We start from the raw sequence: 16,273 nt of genomic DNA on the forward strand, positions 1-16,273 counted from the left end.
GTTTCACATGTTTCCAGTCATTTTATTTCCCTGAGTCCATTTTATGGGGTTTTGTTTGGAAAAAAGGGATTTATGTTTTCTCCCTTTGAATCACCACTAAGTGTTCAGACTCAAAACTCTCTTGCAGATCCATACCAGACATTTAACTGGGACTCTTGAGAGCATGGGTAACAAGATCTTGATCACTCTATTACCTGAACAATGATGTCAATAATTGATGTCTTTGCAGCATAAATAGAAGAAAGCCACCTCTCTACAAGACTGGACATTTGTATTAGTTTAAAGGACTCATCAAAAGATTGTGCTGAAGAGTATATAGCTTTCTTGTGTAATATTCTGAGTACTCACACCGGACCCAAAAGCCAAGGAAACCGAATAGATGGGATATTTGTAAGGCCAAGAAAAGTGAATAGTTGGGATATTCATGAAGTCAATAGAAGTTAGTAGTTGGGATATTTATAAGAGAATATGACTTGAGTTCACACCTCAAATTTTGCCATGCTGGTCATTCTTACTTTTCCTAATCCAAGTCAAATTCCTCTCCCTGGGAACAGTTCATAATCATGGCAAAGATCTCTTATGCTAAGAATATTTTCTTGTATTTTATTCTGTTTGATTAGTGACAATTCACTGATTCCTGAAAATCTCCAGCAGGAAGGCAATCATTGCTCACACCAACACATCCCAATGACTCCGATGGGACTCACAGCAGAAGCAGTTACAGAGTAGGATGGTATATTTGTTCAGACACATCGGCCAAGACACAATACTGAGAATGTGTGTACAAGTCCAGCAAAAAAAAAAAAAAAAAAAAGAAGCAGGACCAAAATTTCGCAGTTGCAATGCCATAAATAAAACCTGAAAGTTTCCCAGATAAAGACTTCACGGGGAATGATGTCTTGTCAGAAAGACTAGGAAACCTGCTGTTTAGAACCTTAGAAAACAGTCAGTGACTTGTAACCAAGCAACAGATTTGCTGGTTTGCTTGAAATGAACTGGTTTATAGCAAGGCAAGAGGCTTATTTAACTAAGGGCTTTGGGGAATGGAATAGTTTCTTTAAAGGAACATTTTAACTACAAAAAAGGTAAAGAGAATTTTGTTTATAAAACCTTTTTACAGTTTATTTCCTATCAGTAATTTCTTAAAATATATATATATATATAAAAAAATGAGGATCTGACTAAATGAATCAGGACGTTAAATGATAAAGTTCTGTCCTGTAAACAAATAAATAATTATTTACAATCTTTGGCAAAACAAAATGAAATTTCATTGATCTCACTCTCACACACACTTGCAAGGAAAAAAAAGAAAGAGAAATTAAAAAAACATCATAAATAATTTACATAGAATAGGAAAATTATGATACAGTCCAAATATTAACATCTTCATCCCCACACTGATGTCTCTCTCTGACAAAACAAAAAACCCTACACAGCCATTACAATCATTACATTTAATGAAGTCACCCTCCCTTCTGCTTGGGACTTGGGGATACAGTTTGAAACACCAAAAATAAAAAACTGAAACATTTAAAAACCTCATGAAGATGATTTGGGAAAAAAACCCCAAACCAAACAGGAACAAAACAAAAAAAATATTTGATAATATGAACACTATAAAATGTGCAATAAAGCCAGCAACTGTGGATTCATTTCTAATGAATATAGCAACAAAATCTATTTCAAGGGAGAAAAAGTTGATTCAACATTTAGCTCACTGAGCCCTATAAGAAGGCAGAGGTACTGCAGTATTCCATTAGTTAACCCATCTATGAATAAAATTACACCAGCACATGTTCTTTTTGAGAACAAAGCTCATAAAACTTAAAACAAAAAAATGTTAAACATGTTTATACTATTGTATATCTGAGTAACTGTTGTATCTGTTTAGAATAAACACTGGTATCCCTTCAGCATTATTTAAGAAGTTCTATATACAGCAGACATAGGTAACATTACAAAATATTAAAATTAGGGTAACTGGCTATATATTAAGGTTCCATTTACAAATTCCTTATTATTATTCATTTAACTTTAAAGCATACATGAATATAACCCATAAAACTATACTTAAGTGTATACCATGCTTTGACAATATCTACATATTGTGATATGCTTTTTAAAATAGCTTTAAAATATTATTATTTGTGAATGTATTACTGATGCATTATATGACATGCTTTAAAATAAATTATCAGAGAAGGTAGCTCGGTGTGATAATCATAATAAATACTAACAAAATATTTATAAATGGAACCTTAAATTCATACGTTACCAAATTAAGTAATAGTGGCGTTGCCACCTTTTCAAAAACCCACATCAGGATTCAGGATGTCAAAGTGCTTTTTGCAGCAGAGGTGGGAAAGTGGTTCAGGTTCATTTTGCTCCACATGGTCATGGTATATTCTTTATTACAAGGGAATGCAAAATATGACTGAAACAGAACAACTGGAAATAATTTTTTGAAAGTCAGACAGTAGTGATAGCTTTGGAATTAACTCTTCCCTTTCACATGGGAGTTTCTAGTTCAATTCTGTTGGGCCTGAATTAAGCCTCTACTAGACAATGCATTAGGCTGCAAATCTGACATTTCTACCAACTGTAATTTTAACAGGTGTATTAAGAGCATCCTCATCAGCTAAACAACATCTTTTTGGATCAAGAAATGTTCATAATTGATCTTTACTTTATTATCCAAAGGCATTTTCATTGTTATAATAGATACTGTTGGTGTGGCCCCCATCACTTTGCTAAAATTAGACCCAGAGGCTTTGTGTTACTGAAGTCCAGTTCTGATCAGAGCAAGGAAGTGTCAACCATACACCTAAAAAAGTTATTCAAACACATTTTTCCTCACTTAAAGACAATGACTGATAATCATCACCCCCCTCTTTTTCTCCATATATATATAAATACATTAAGTAATTACATTTTTATATGTAAACGTCATTCCTTTAAAAAGACAAACAAACAAACATGATTTGCTAAATTTTCACTCTACAAAAGTGTTCTAATGTATCAATCTGCTTTTGCTTCAGTGGTGGGTCAGACGCTCACATTTAGGTTTCATTAGTCCTGGCTGTGAGAAGGCACTTGGGTGGAGGGATGGCTGAGGCACTCCTGGCAGCAGGGAGGTGCCTGGTGAGTGGAGCACGAGGACAGAGGACAGGAGGTACACAAAAATAGAAACTGGGAGTACCAGGATGTACTGAGGTGTCTAGGTTGCATAGCATTTACAGTACTTTGCTGGTAATGCAGCAACCATTGCTCAAGCATCTGAAAGAAATGGGAAAAAAAAAATATTAACTGTGGTTGCTTCATTTGGTTAGGAAGTCAATCACACAAGAACAGAGCTCCATCATGATACAGTACAGGGATGCAGCACAATGTTTCCTCTTCTGCATTTCCTACAAATGTGAGGACATTTATATAAAGATAGGTATCTATCTGCCTAGAGACACACACATATGTGTATGTGCACCTATATATCTAAATGTATATAAAAAAATCATATGTAAGAAAACCTGGGAAAGCATTTTCTGTATTTCAAAACATTTTGGACAAGGCACTACAGACAGACATGCTCATTAGAAATATCTGCTCTCTCCTTCATGCCTCTTGAAAAAGGGGTGATCCAGAAGTAGCTGTCTGCCCACAGGACACACTGAAATAGCCTACAAAGGAAAGTAGATATACAGAGAGAATTCTAAGCATGTATCTCACTCAGACATTTCTATCTCATTTTTTCCAGGTGGGCAGTATTAAACATCTGGGTTTTGTTATTCAAATTGAGCTTACTATCAGGGCAAAGGGCATTCATGGTATTTCAACAAATCACGGTTTACTCCGTGCTATGAGATTACACATTGCCTTCAGTACTAGAGAATACTTTTAATTTCCATATTTTGTGCCTTCTCCACAGGTTATCAAAGGCTTCAGCATTTTCCAGACATTTTCTGTAACTAACCTCTGCATTCATATTTGAGGTCAGAGAAATAAACCATCTCTTGAGAGAAGACAAAAAGACCTAATCGTCCACCAGCAAAGGTTGTATCGTAAATTGGTCCAGAATCCACCATGACTTGTTTCCCTTCATACACTAAAACTCTGTAAAGAAGAACATAATTTACATTGGACAAGAAGGATAATGTAATGTCTGCTAAGGGCTTTTAACAGTTCTGAAGAACTGAAACAGAATTAATTTCAACAAGGCATCAGAAAACCCAACTTCATTGTAAGGATCACTTCTCACGCCCACCTGGCTGTTAGCCATAACACATTAATCAGAAGCAGTGGAGCTGTTCCATAAGAAATTTTATGGACACCATCTGCAAAAGATTTCCTAATTCTTTATTTACGGCAGTCTTGTCTCCTGGAATGAACTTATGTCATGTATATTGATAAGCTCCTGTCCCTGTGAACTCAGAGGTTAGTGCAAGACCTTGCCACATCACTTAGCAAAGTTGTCTTTACAGCTGTGTGAACAGCTGATTTATTTGTCTTTAGGTGCAAGGGCCAACATCAGAAAATGGCAGAACCATCCCTTTAAAGTCAAACAAAACATTATTTGGAGACATGTTGAATCTCAGTTTCAGACATTTTAAAAGCTTAGTGAAAGCTGGAAGGATTTGGACACAAACAGCTAGACAAACAATAAATTAGAAAAGAAGGAGAACTTGGTTTGTTTTTTTGTTTGGATTTTTTTAGGTTTTTTGGTAGTGTTTCAAGCATCCACCCCGCAGCCAAAAGACTTCTAAAGATGTCTCTTCATTCTCCTTCTCTGTCAGATAGACTGCAGTTCCTTGAACTTGGATTCTCCATTTCTCATGGGAGACTTTGAGATAGTCGAGGTTCTTAGGCTCTCAGTCTCTTAAAATAGCTTTTAGGCCAAATGAGAGATGACTCTATAGTCTGTAAATCAGAACAGTGTCTGGACGAAGGGATTATGGTCCTGCTTCGACTGACAATACATTAGTTATACAAAGCAAGATGGCTTCACATGAGGATGAATACATTTGAGCAACTTCCTATAACTCAGGGACAGATTTCTGCTTAGGCAGAAATGCATGTCCAGTACTTGCTCTACCTTGAAGTGTTTTATTTTCTGAAAGGTGCCCAAAGACAAGTATGAAACTACTTCCTGAAAACAGTACTTAATGGATGGTAAAAAGAACAGCAAAAAGAATAACAGGTTTTCCTTCATTCAATGTAATTCTCAAAATTTCAAGAACCAAAAACATATGAGAAGTTTTTAATAAATTATTCATACCACCAGAAAAATTTATGCAGCTCTAATCATGTTAATACAAAATTGCTGTTTCTGTACAAATAAAATGGTTTTATGACTATATTAGTGAAATAATTGAGTCTATTTATTTATTTTCTATAAAAACCCCCTAAAGAATGAAGGAATTTAATGCCCTGGACCTTAGAATTTCTCATGGTAGATTAATGGGATACCAGTTGAAACATGCTTTGTCTGACACTAAGTAGATTCTGAAATGGTAACAGCAACATGAATGAGAAACTCAGGTTTCGTTTTGACCTCTATCAGTCAGAGCTTTGCACTGCAATACTTTGATGCATAAAGAAACTCTTCTTTCCAAGAAACAGGTAACTTAGTAACTCAGTCTATCCAAATTTGTCTACCCTTTGTCTTTCACAGTCAAACGAAACTCTCCTGGCTCATAAACACAAACAAGACATAAAGAGGTAAGGTCAGCCTCTGTTCCATGAAAAACATCCTTTACAGTTACAGTTAGTAGAAGATAAAATTAACATGGACAGTTAATTCTCATTCTTTGGAACATCAGATAAACAGCTGGGCTCTAAGGAAAGTCATGTGCCATAGCTCCTTGTTGTGTGCATTACAGATGTTCTCATGGCTACTTCTGCAGCATCTCATATAAGCCACTATGGGAGACAGGATGCTGAAGTAGACAGGCCGTTGGCCTACTTCCCTGCAGCAATTCTGGTGTTTCTAATTAATTTCATTCATTCAAATTCCAGAGGCTGGAGACGAATCTCGTGTTCTAATCTTGCTTTGAGTTTTGTTCAGGAATTTTTGGTCCCTTTACAGAAGGGCTATTGAGAAAGATTTTTTTTTTTTTTAATTTAAGAATATTTAGCTGATGTAAAAATTGAACCATCCAGACTAAATTAAATACATCTGAAAATGAAAATAACTTATTCTAAAGATAACAAAATGTCCCTAAAATATCAGAACAAACTGTTACACAAGTATCATCATTATCAGAACAAAGAAACTGATAACATAGCTCTTATATCAACAGAGACTAAAAAGTTTTGCTACTAAAAAAGAGGGGTGCGGAAACATTTCTTACTTTATTAATCCTGTTTTAGGCCTATGAATCAAATGCCACCTGTAAGCAGTATAATCTTTCCAGCCAATGTTCTTGGGATCATGCCACAAAGTACGCACCTACAGTAGGAATACAAATGCCTTATTAGAAACAGACTGCTCCAGTAACTCTACATCCACTATAGCAACTGTACATGCAGTCAAAGCTTACTTGCTGCCGTGCATGAAGCTGAAAACAGTGTTTAACATTCGATGATATGATGAACAGATCTCTCTTATAGGGTGAGAGTAATGAAAAATTCTGTCTTAAATTATTGATCATTACTCATCTGTAGTGTCATAGTTGGAGTCACCGAAGACCATGACAGCATCAAACCTAACTTCCCCTAAGAAGTCTTGCCTCTGTTTGTACATACACACCCACACTGACAGAGTCAGTGCAACTTCTCCTATCAGTCCAGATACAAAGGAGGGGACTGCAGCTTGCACAGATGTTAGTGCCTGTGGCCTGCTCCTAGAAGTCTCTCACACTCAGTCAAGGTCTTTTTCCTGCAAGGAGCTCCAAAGCATGAAATTCCTATCCCTGTGCAAAGCCCCACTAACTTCATTTCCAAAAGGCACAAGTTTCTTCCACGGCTGGGCCCTAGTTGGAACAGCAGCAGTTTTCTTTGTTTTCATTTCTTTTGTCTTTGGCTGTGACTGGTTACTGAACTCTAAACCACATATAATTCAAACAAGCTGGAATGCCAAAGAAGCAAGCGCGAATACAGAGGTCACAAAGGATTTGTGGATAACTGAGACCTCTCACTCCTTTTTCTTTGGACCACACCACATCTTCCCTTTTATACATGTAATTTTTTCCATTCATAATCTTTTATATGTGTAATGTTTTCTTTGAAACATAATGCAAATATTATTATTGACACCAGTAATATGGGAATTGAAGAAAAGCTGATAAATGTCTGCAAAAATTGAGGTGCGAAAGGAAATTCTTTGAGACACCTCCCTTCTTTTTAAAATATTAGTCATGCATTGTTGGCCTGAAGTTTTAAATCTCTCACCTGCCCAGGGGTGTTCCCTGTGTGCCAGAGAGCATTTCTCAAGTGTTCACCAGTACCAGTTGTTGAGTTCACTACTTTGAGCGACACACCAGAATAGCCATAAGCCCTGGTGGGTTTGTCCTCCCAGTAGGTCTGAGTGACCTGCTTCCACATCAGAACATAGAACCGACTGCTGGACTGGTAGCCAAACACAAAGCCGGCATAGTCATCATCACGGTCTGTGTTAACATAGAATGTCCCACTGAAGTCAACGGAGCTGAACTCATCATAGCCTGGGAGAGGACAAAAGAGACAAACCATTGAGTTACAATGCTGGGTCCGGCCACCCACACCCAAGAGTCCCAGCTCTATCCTGAGTTTTGCCAGGAGTCGTAAACTAGCTTTTTCAGTTTCCTTACCTGTAGAAAAGGCAGTAATTATACTTGCCTACCTACCGCATGGATGCTTCTGGAGAGAAATAAGTTGTTTACAGGGGGCGTTGACGACAGCAGGCACTATGCTTATATCAAGTTCTTCAACAGTTATTGTCAGTGATGAGATGAATGGTCAAAGGCAAACAGCACTGAGCTGTTTTTAATTTGGGCATATACACTGTCCCCATGTGTCAGTCCAAAGCTTGCAGCACCAAAAAGGTATGTTAAAGGTATGTTTATCCACTTTTTTTTTTTTTCCTTATCACCAGATGACTGGTTACTTTTCCAAAGATGGTGGCTGACATGTGATACTCACCTACAGCTATTCCAGGATCAGAGTTGGCAGTCTGCACCAGTTCCTTGCCTTGGTGGCGAATAACCCAGTTGGGATCAATCTGAGCTGTTCCCTTGGGGTCCAGGGGGACCATCTGGAACTTTCGGAAATCAGTTTCACTTATGGCATTGTTTTCAGGACATACATCATAAATATCTGGGACATTGTCATTGTCAAAGTCATCTTTGCAAATATCACCTCTGCCATCACCTATAAGCAATGTGAATAAGCAAATGAAATTGTTAGCAATTTATCCAACCTTCCTAACAGCTCTCCCACTGATGGAAGAAATTTATGATATATATGTTATTCTCTTGTTTCTCAAAGAACACTCCAAATGACTCCAAAGAAAGCCTCATTTTCTGAAAGTCCATTTGAAATGTTGCTGGTAATGACCAGAAGTCATCAACTTAGATCAGGGCCAAAATCGTTGTAAATAAAACTGTCCTGTCAGTGGTTTATGACAGTGACCAATCTGGTCCCAGTCTACACGCTGCTTTGGAATCAGGGTGGGAAAAGTTGGAAGTCTGCTGTGTTGATGTAATTCACTAATGTTTGTATTACATTTTCAGTTTGATTTGTCCCATATGTGGATACAACGCCACATTCTAATATGTGCAATGTAAATGAATTCAAACAATAGTGTTAAACTGTTAATCTTCCTGCCTATTACTAAATCTTTATATACTATTGAAGATACTAAACTTTTTTCAGACTCCTTTTATCTCTGTCTCAAGATTCCTTCAGCAACAATCTAAGGTGCTACAGATTGCAGAAGTGTCATGTTTATGTCAAAAAAAAGTGGGAACAGTATTGCAGTAAAATATGCATACATGTTTAGTCACTCACTTGCAGGTAGAAAAATTTGTAGAAAAATGTAGCACTGCAGAAAAATGTAAGAAAAAAGAAAGAAGAACTGTATCCAACAGGACTAGCCTTGGAGAAATGGAAATATTAAGTTTCGTTATATGAATTGCAAGAAGATTTTTAGAGAACTTAAAAATACATCCATACAGCCCAGCTACAGTTGTGCTTCTGCTCAACACTTTTACTACACTCAATATTTAAAAAAAAAAAAGAAAAATTATTTCCTTTCTTAATTACCCATAATATTGCTGGAAACCAGGAGATTTGCCTTGATTTGCCTTGAATAGTAGGTAGTGAAAGGAGGCATTAAAAAAAATCTCATTGCCAATGCCACTGTTACTCAGTGGCATACAATAGTACAAACACCTGAAATAAAGTAGGAAAAGTTGGCTAGACAAGTGTAGAAACAAATACACAAATGCTCCGACATTTAAAACAGAAACCACTGGATATTACACTGGGTACTAATGTAAAATCAGAACTGTTAGCTAATTTGTTTCTATCCTCATGTAACTGAGCATCTGCTTTTTTTAAAGTGTTTGTGACTGCTCTAAGAACATGGGAATTAACACAATGGAAAACAGCAATGATCCAGCTCATTCAGTACTGACCTGCTCCACAGACAAATGGAAAGCTACATTACTATGCCTAACCAGCACAGCATTATCCAAGTATGAAGCTTTCAGAGAGAAAGCTGAATGAGTTTTAGGCAACAGCCAAAAAACAGTTAGAGAAAGCTGAAACATCTAATATCTCAAAGACTTTCTGCAGTTCAGATATGTGGTAAAACGGTCCCATTTTCCACCCTGGCTATCAGCCATGGGGAACTCCAAATCCTGACCAGCTGCATACTCCTGCACCTGTTCATCTTAGTACTTATTGGAGGAAAGAGAATTAATTTCCAATTTTATTCCCTTTGCCAATATCAAAGAGGTAATTCTTGAGTCACAGAAGAATCTAATTATTCACTGAAAGTCCTGCTGATGTTCATTTGGTACTGAGCAGCTGCTGACAATACTGATTCCCTGTCAAGGAAAGTTAGAAAGCATTTGCTTACCCAGCCATGTCCAACAGCTCTCTCCAGGGCTTCAAATTTATATGCTATAGCTCACATCTTCAAGAGCGTGGGAACATCTTTTAGCTTTATTTATCACTTTTCCAAGATTTCTGTTGGGCCTGCTGCTAATGATATTGATGAGCCAGCTAAACTGTAAATTTACGCTTTTTGTGAATCCTTATTCCATACATAAATGTAGTCTCCCTTGCAAGATCCGGGTGACAGACGACTACAAGAAACTATTCCAGTTTGGGGGCACCCTTATTCTGGAATATTTCTCAAATCAAGGGGCTATTCCAGAGATTAGTAAGTACAAAGACATTCCAAATACATAACTGGACTGAAGGGTTAAGTACTTAAGTACTACTGCTGTCTACCAACCAGAAACTTCCTACTGCCAGCAGCTGTCTTCCCAGGAAATCAGTCAGGGCTAAGGATTTTATCCTTCTACATGTGAATAAAACCATTCTGTGTAGGTACTAAATTCTGCTTTCAGTTTCACCAGTGTAACCATGGAATAACTCCAGCAAACTGTATAACTCAGAACAGAAATTTCTCACCTGTGTTTATTGCAAAGGCCGTTACTTGTAGACATATTATGATGTTTTTCAAAGGATCATAAATTACATTTATGATGTGAAACTATCACTATTTCATTATTGAAATACTGCCAAGCACAGAGTAGAACTGTCTGAGAGTGACCAGAAACATTTTACTACAGTACTGGAGAATAGAACAATTACATATCCATTTTTTAAACTGTGACATGTAGATCATCAAGACATGTTTAAAGCTACCTACAAAGCAAATTTGAGAAAACCTGCTCAGAAATCTTTTTTTACAAAAGTAGTTAAAAATTAACAAGAATTTTAGACTTAAACCTGGGAAAATAGTCTGTTTTTCAAAATAAAACAGAGCAGTAAACCATATTTTTTCCCATTTTAATTTTCAGAAGATAACTTGTTTTGAAATCAAAGCAGCTCATTTTTCATTTTTTAAGAAATTTGAATTTCAAACTATTTTAAATATTTTGCCAGATTTTTAATATTTCAACTCAAAGTGAAAATCCGAAGTATAAACAAATTAAAAAATAAATTTCTTTTAAAATTTGTTAAAGATGTCCTTCTATAAATAAGTATGTGTGTGTTTGAGCCCCTGTCCCATTAGAGGCTCCTAATGCTCTCACCCTGGACCAAACTGGCCAGTTCAATTCCACTGAAATCCACGGTGTCTCGAATGTCAAAAGCAGCTCAGTTTGATCTGAAGTCTTTCTCTGTCACGTATTAATACTCCAAGATCAGAACTGGATACGAAGAACTAAACGACATTCACATGACATTGTTCTTACCATCAGAGTCCTCCTGCTCAGGGTTGTATCTGAGGCGACAATTGTCCCTGTCATCCGGGACACCATCATTGTCATCATCAGGGTCACAGGCATCGCCTTTACCATCTTTATCATGGTCAGCCTGATTAGCATTGGGGATGTAAGGGCAGTTATCCTGGTTGTTCTGGTGGCCATCTTCATCTATGTCCTCATTGTTGTCACACTGATCACCAACAAGGTCATTATCTGCATCAGTCTACCCAAAAAAATTTTAAAGAGTAAATTTATTATTGTTACTAAACACAAAAGTACAGATAGCTTGGTACGTAATTTCTCAACACTCCTCTTCAAGGATTTCTCTGGAGACAAGTGATATCATGATGACAACCATGACATAACTTCAAACTAATATGGCTACTTATTCTGCTATCAGTGTATAAAATCTGGTCCCCAAGACATTTCCAGGGCAGGTCTTTGGACACAATCTTCATTGCTCTCATTCTAGACATCACAGGGGAGTGTCAGTCTGGGCAGCACATTTTCCGATTGCTTCTATATACTTCATGTTACTTATCTGCATGTGGACCAACAAACTTGAGCATACCAAATGCAGCCCTGAGGCTGTACTCACTTGCCATGGGGAAAGAAGACAGTTCAAAGGCTGGACCATGGATTAAAGGCATCATCACTCTATTTCCCTTTCATCTGACAAAGAGATCTGACAACCTGAGATGTGAAAATGAGCAATAGAGATCCACCTCTTCAGCTCTACAGTAAACAGGGACTGATAGCAATTCCTGTGTTCTTTTAAAACTCTGCCCTTGTTCTGACATTACCACTAAGGAAACTGTCTCTAACATTTACCTGGTCTGGATTATGCATCAATGGACAATTATCACACTGATCACCAACTCCATCACCATCTGTATCACTCTGGTCTGTGTTATAGACGTAAGGACAATTGTCTCGTTCATTAAAAATGTCTATGAGGAAAAAAAGAACAAAACATTGAAGAAATTGGAATGATATAGCATTCAGCACAGACAGCCATAGACTGTAGGAGTCACCAGTAAAGAAGCAAGGCTCTTAAGAGGTTCATATACTTTCTGATGCTACAACATGAAATAGTGAAAAGGTGAATATTAGAAAGAAAAATTGTGGCATCAATTCCACTTTTCTTGTTATGATAAAGTCTCCTATATGCATTTTCTTAAGGAATTTTGCTAGAGTAAGGGCTGATTATATCTTAAGAATTCAGCCCTTTTTCATAGAATAACAGATAAAGAGGTGGAGTATTTTTCTTTTTAAATAATTTGATTTGGGTTTTCTTCCCACACTGTAAGAAATGACATCAAATGCACAGCTATATCATGGTGGAATTTCTGAAGAGTTTTGTATAGGAACAACTGCATTAATGGTCAGCTGCCTCAGCACTAAATAATTTAATTTTACCAAAACAAGTGCATCATTTATTGTACGGCATGCCAAATTTTCAAAATAAACTGTTCCTCCTCAGAAAACTTTACTATACAACCAACAATCTCCTTCAAAATTATAATACATTGAAAAGAAACAAAATCAAGACATGTTGGCATTTGTCTGGAAAGGATACAAAGACCCTTTCCTACATTATATGGTCTCTGGATATTTGCATAATCTTTCAGCCAATAACATATGGTTACATTTTAGATCAAATTAAAGAACTACCGTGAGTAGTACTAAGAATCTGATAATCAGAAGGATGAGAGGACTTCAAAATGTTCAAGTCAGATAAGCATCCAAAAGTTTAAAACGTTACTGAAGGAAATCCAAAACTACATTTCTTCAGTTTCTAGTACTTCTGGATCCTCATAAGTTTGAAATGCAGCAGGGACACAATTTCTGAAAGACTTTTCCCCCTCCTTAATTCTGATCAAATCTGGGTCATATAGGCATGTACTGGTAGATGAAATAAACACCTTTAATAATATTTGAAGACACATAAAAATGTGTATTTGGATTACTGTGGGCTTTGCATTACATTCATAAAAAAGCAGATTAATTTCCTACAGATATTGTTTTAACCATATGGATGTTCTGATGTTCTTTTCCCTTCCTAAAAAAAGGAAAAAAAAAGTCAATAGAAGTGTTATATTAGACCCTGATTACTTTGGAACACAGACAAAGGAAAGAATTTTTTTTGAAGATTACACTGATAAAAGACTTGCTGTGAATTATTTTTCAATATTATCCATTGTAGTCAGTTAGGGACTTTATCGACAACTATACTACACAGGACAGATGAACCTCAGTCTTCTTGTTCTTCTCCTGCATTTTTGAGCTGCTAGACCCAACTTTATTCCATGTATAAAAGCAGGTAGCCCATCTTACTGGATGTAAAGCAAGAGTGTACTTGTGGAACAGCACTTAATTCTCAAAACTGAAAGCATACCATCTCCATCAATATCCACGGCACATGAGTCACCCTCCCCATTATTATCTGTGTCAATCTGAGCAGGGTTGTGCACATAGGGGCAATTATCACAGCGGTCACCAACTTCATCCTTGTCATAATCAAACTGACGAGGGTTGAACAGAAGAGGGCAATTGTCCTAGTAAGAAGAAACAGATTTCAGAATATAAATCACAACTCAACATACTAAGAAGTGGTAACTCTTCCTGTTCATCTTGGACAGAGGCCAGAAATCAAAATATTAAACCACTATTTTTTGGATGGACAAGCTGTACCTACACTGAAGATCTTGGTGGTAACGGGATGGCATCTGGACAGACTGGCTCACTGTCTGTTTTGGTGGTTTTGTACAAGGCACGTGAAATATGTTACATATCTCACTAGGAGAGCAACAGGCGTTTTAAATTGGATCTGTACTCAGATATTTCAACAGAAGTGTATCACTGGTACACGCATTTTTTTAAAAAAAAAATCAGAATATGTTGCAAAATCAGGCCAGTTTCAGCTGCATATTATATTTTTTTGAAAAAATAGAATTGTTACTCTGACTTTTTTTGGAACTATTATCAATATTCTCACTTTTAAACCGCATATTTTGATTTTACAATTTAAACAAGGATTGACTTTTTTTGTGGGCTGTATTATATTACATACAATAATAAAATGTACAAAGTTGCAAAATGCAAAGTTAAAATGGAATGCCCTCCTTGACCCAAAATATTTTTTCCCTGAGACCATTCCTTTTAGTAGAATTTTGAAAATTTCATTTCAGTTTAGTCCCTAATTTGAAAGTCTGCCAGAACAAGAATTCTTATGTTTCACACATCCCCAGATAACACACAGACTTTTGCACAGGCATGAGAAAATACTCAGTGTGGAAAGCAAAGAAGAACAAAACCAAACCAAAGCAGTGGGAGTGAGGGCGACATCACCGTCATGGAATCTGAAGGGAGGTCATATGGAAAAAAATCTTTAAACTACTTTTCCTCTGCAAAAGCAAAACCTGCTTACTGGGAAATAATTTTTTTAGCACAACATTTTAAATTCCCCTGAAATACATTTTATGTACTCAAGGACAAGATATAGTGGCAAGTCAAAATTTTATACTGCTATAAAACTTCTGGCTACAATTTTTCAAAGACATGTTCTGAATCATATTATTTTATCAAATGATTCTTTGGGTTTTGAAATATTCCAAACAGAGGCTCCATGAACACAGTTCCAACCCAGCTTTAACCATCTGAAGGTCTAGAGCATCTAGTCTTCCTCTGATGGGAACAAAGAGGAACACTAAATTCCTAAAACTAATTCACTCATCCTAAACATGTTCAGAAAAGGCAGGGTGAAGCCCACTCGGAAGGTGTCTCTGTCCTTTTGCTGAATGTACAGGGAGAACAGGTTTAGACTAACTGCCTATCTTTTAGGCTCTGCAGGTAAATGAATTTCAGTCTTGTGGTCAGATCTAAAGGAGGAAAGTATGAATCAAGCTAGGTACTTTTCTTCTGTCATTTCCCCTTGATGCTGGCTCTGTTTATAGTTATTATTCATCATAACTTGTTTCCAACATACCTCAGATATATTTACCAGTTTTTATCATTCTCCCATTGCAAAATAAAAAAAATCCAATACCACTTACCATTAAACTGTTTTCATGCACACAGCTGAACCCCAAACTGATACAGAGAACGTAATTCAGCCCCCAGTTCCCCAGGCTGCTTTGCTCCACACAGTGCTACTCTCCTTTGACCCAATACAGCTTTACTGTGCACCAGAAATCATTCAAGGAAGGCAGTGCAGAATAACTCAGCTGAAAGTCTGAACAATAAAGCTCTCATCTATTGCAATGATTTTCCTTAAAACCAAATGTTTAGGTCAAATGTACTGAAGACACAGAAATACATCTTACTTTGTCATCTTCAACACCATCATTGTCATCATCCTCATCACAGGCATCTCCTTTGCCATCTTTATCAAAGTCTTCTTGACCAGAGTTGGGCAGAAGGGGGCAGTTATCCTGGCCAAAAGAAATAATCAATAGATTATGTTTACATTATGTCAGAATGACTTGCCTGGGCAGAAGAGTAGATATGGTACACCAGAGACTATAAAACAAGAACAATCAATCACAAATAGTTTTTAAAGTGCCTGTTTGTTTGCTGCCAAAGATAGTAGTTCATTTGATGCTTTCATATTGTAAAGTAAGTGAAATACATCTGCAAATCATTCTTTCTCAGCTCTCCTTCTGTTAAAGGGATGTTTCCAGTAAATTTTAGATTAAACTATCTGGCAGAGAACAAACACACCACACGCATACACATGCACTCTTACATCAACTTTTTATAGACAACTCATGAAGTATGTTTGAAGATTACATATAAAATGACCGGGTTTGGTTGACAGAAAAATAAAGATACAAGCCAGGAGATGGTCTTCAGAA

General features: G+C 36.8%; 1 protein-coding gene across 1 annotated transcript in view; it reads right to left on the minus strand.

Annotated features, from left to right (window-relative positions):
• Positions 1-713: 713 nt before the first annotated feature.
• The window catches only part of THBS2 (thrombospondin 2), a 37,824-nt gene continuing 22,264 nt past the window's right edge, over positions 714-16,273 (minus strand). The window contains exons 14-22 of the mRNA XM_074863053.1: positions 15,743-15,850; positions 13,816-13,975; positions 12,249-12,367; positions 11,406-11,640; positions 8,116-8,343; positions 7,387-7,658; positions 6,348-6,445; positions 3,971-4,110; positions 714-3,279 (exon numbers count right to left, since the gene is read on the minus strand). Coding sequence (XP_074719154.1) covers positions 3,272-3,279; positions 3,971-4,110; positions 6,348-6,445; positions 7,387-7,658; positions 8,116-8,343; positions 11,406-11,640; positions 12,249-12,367; positions 13,816-13,975; positions 15,743-15,850 — 1,368 coding nt within the window. The 3' untranslated portion in view covers positions 714-3,271. The remainder of the gene's footprint in view (positions 3,280-3,970; positions 4,111-6,347; positions 6,446-7,386; positions 7,659-8,115; positions 8,344-11,405; positions 11,641-12,248; positions 12,368-13,815; positions 13,976-15,742; positions 15,851-16,273) is intronic.

Source organism: Strix uralensis, chromosome 3 (genome assembly GCF_047716275.1).
Source record: "Strix uralensis isolate ZFMK-TIS-50842 chromosome 3, bStrUra1, whole genome shotgun sequence".
Taxonomy (NCBI): Eukaryota; Metazoa; Chordata; class Aves; order Strigiformes; family Strigidae; genus Strix; species Strix uralensis.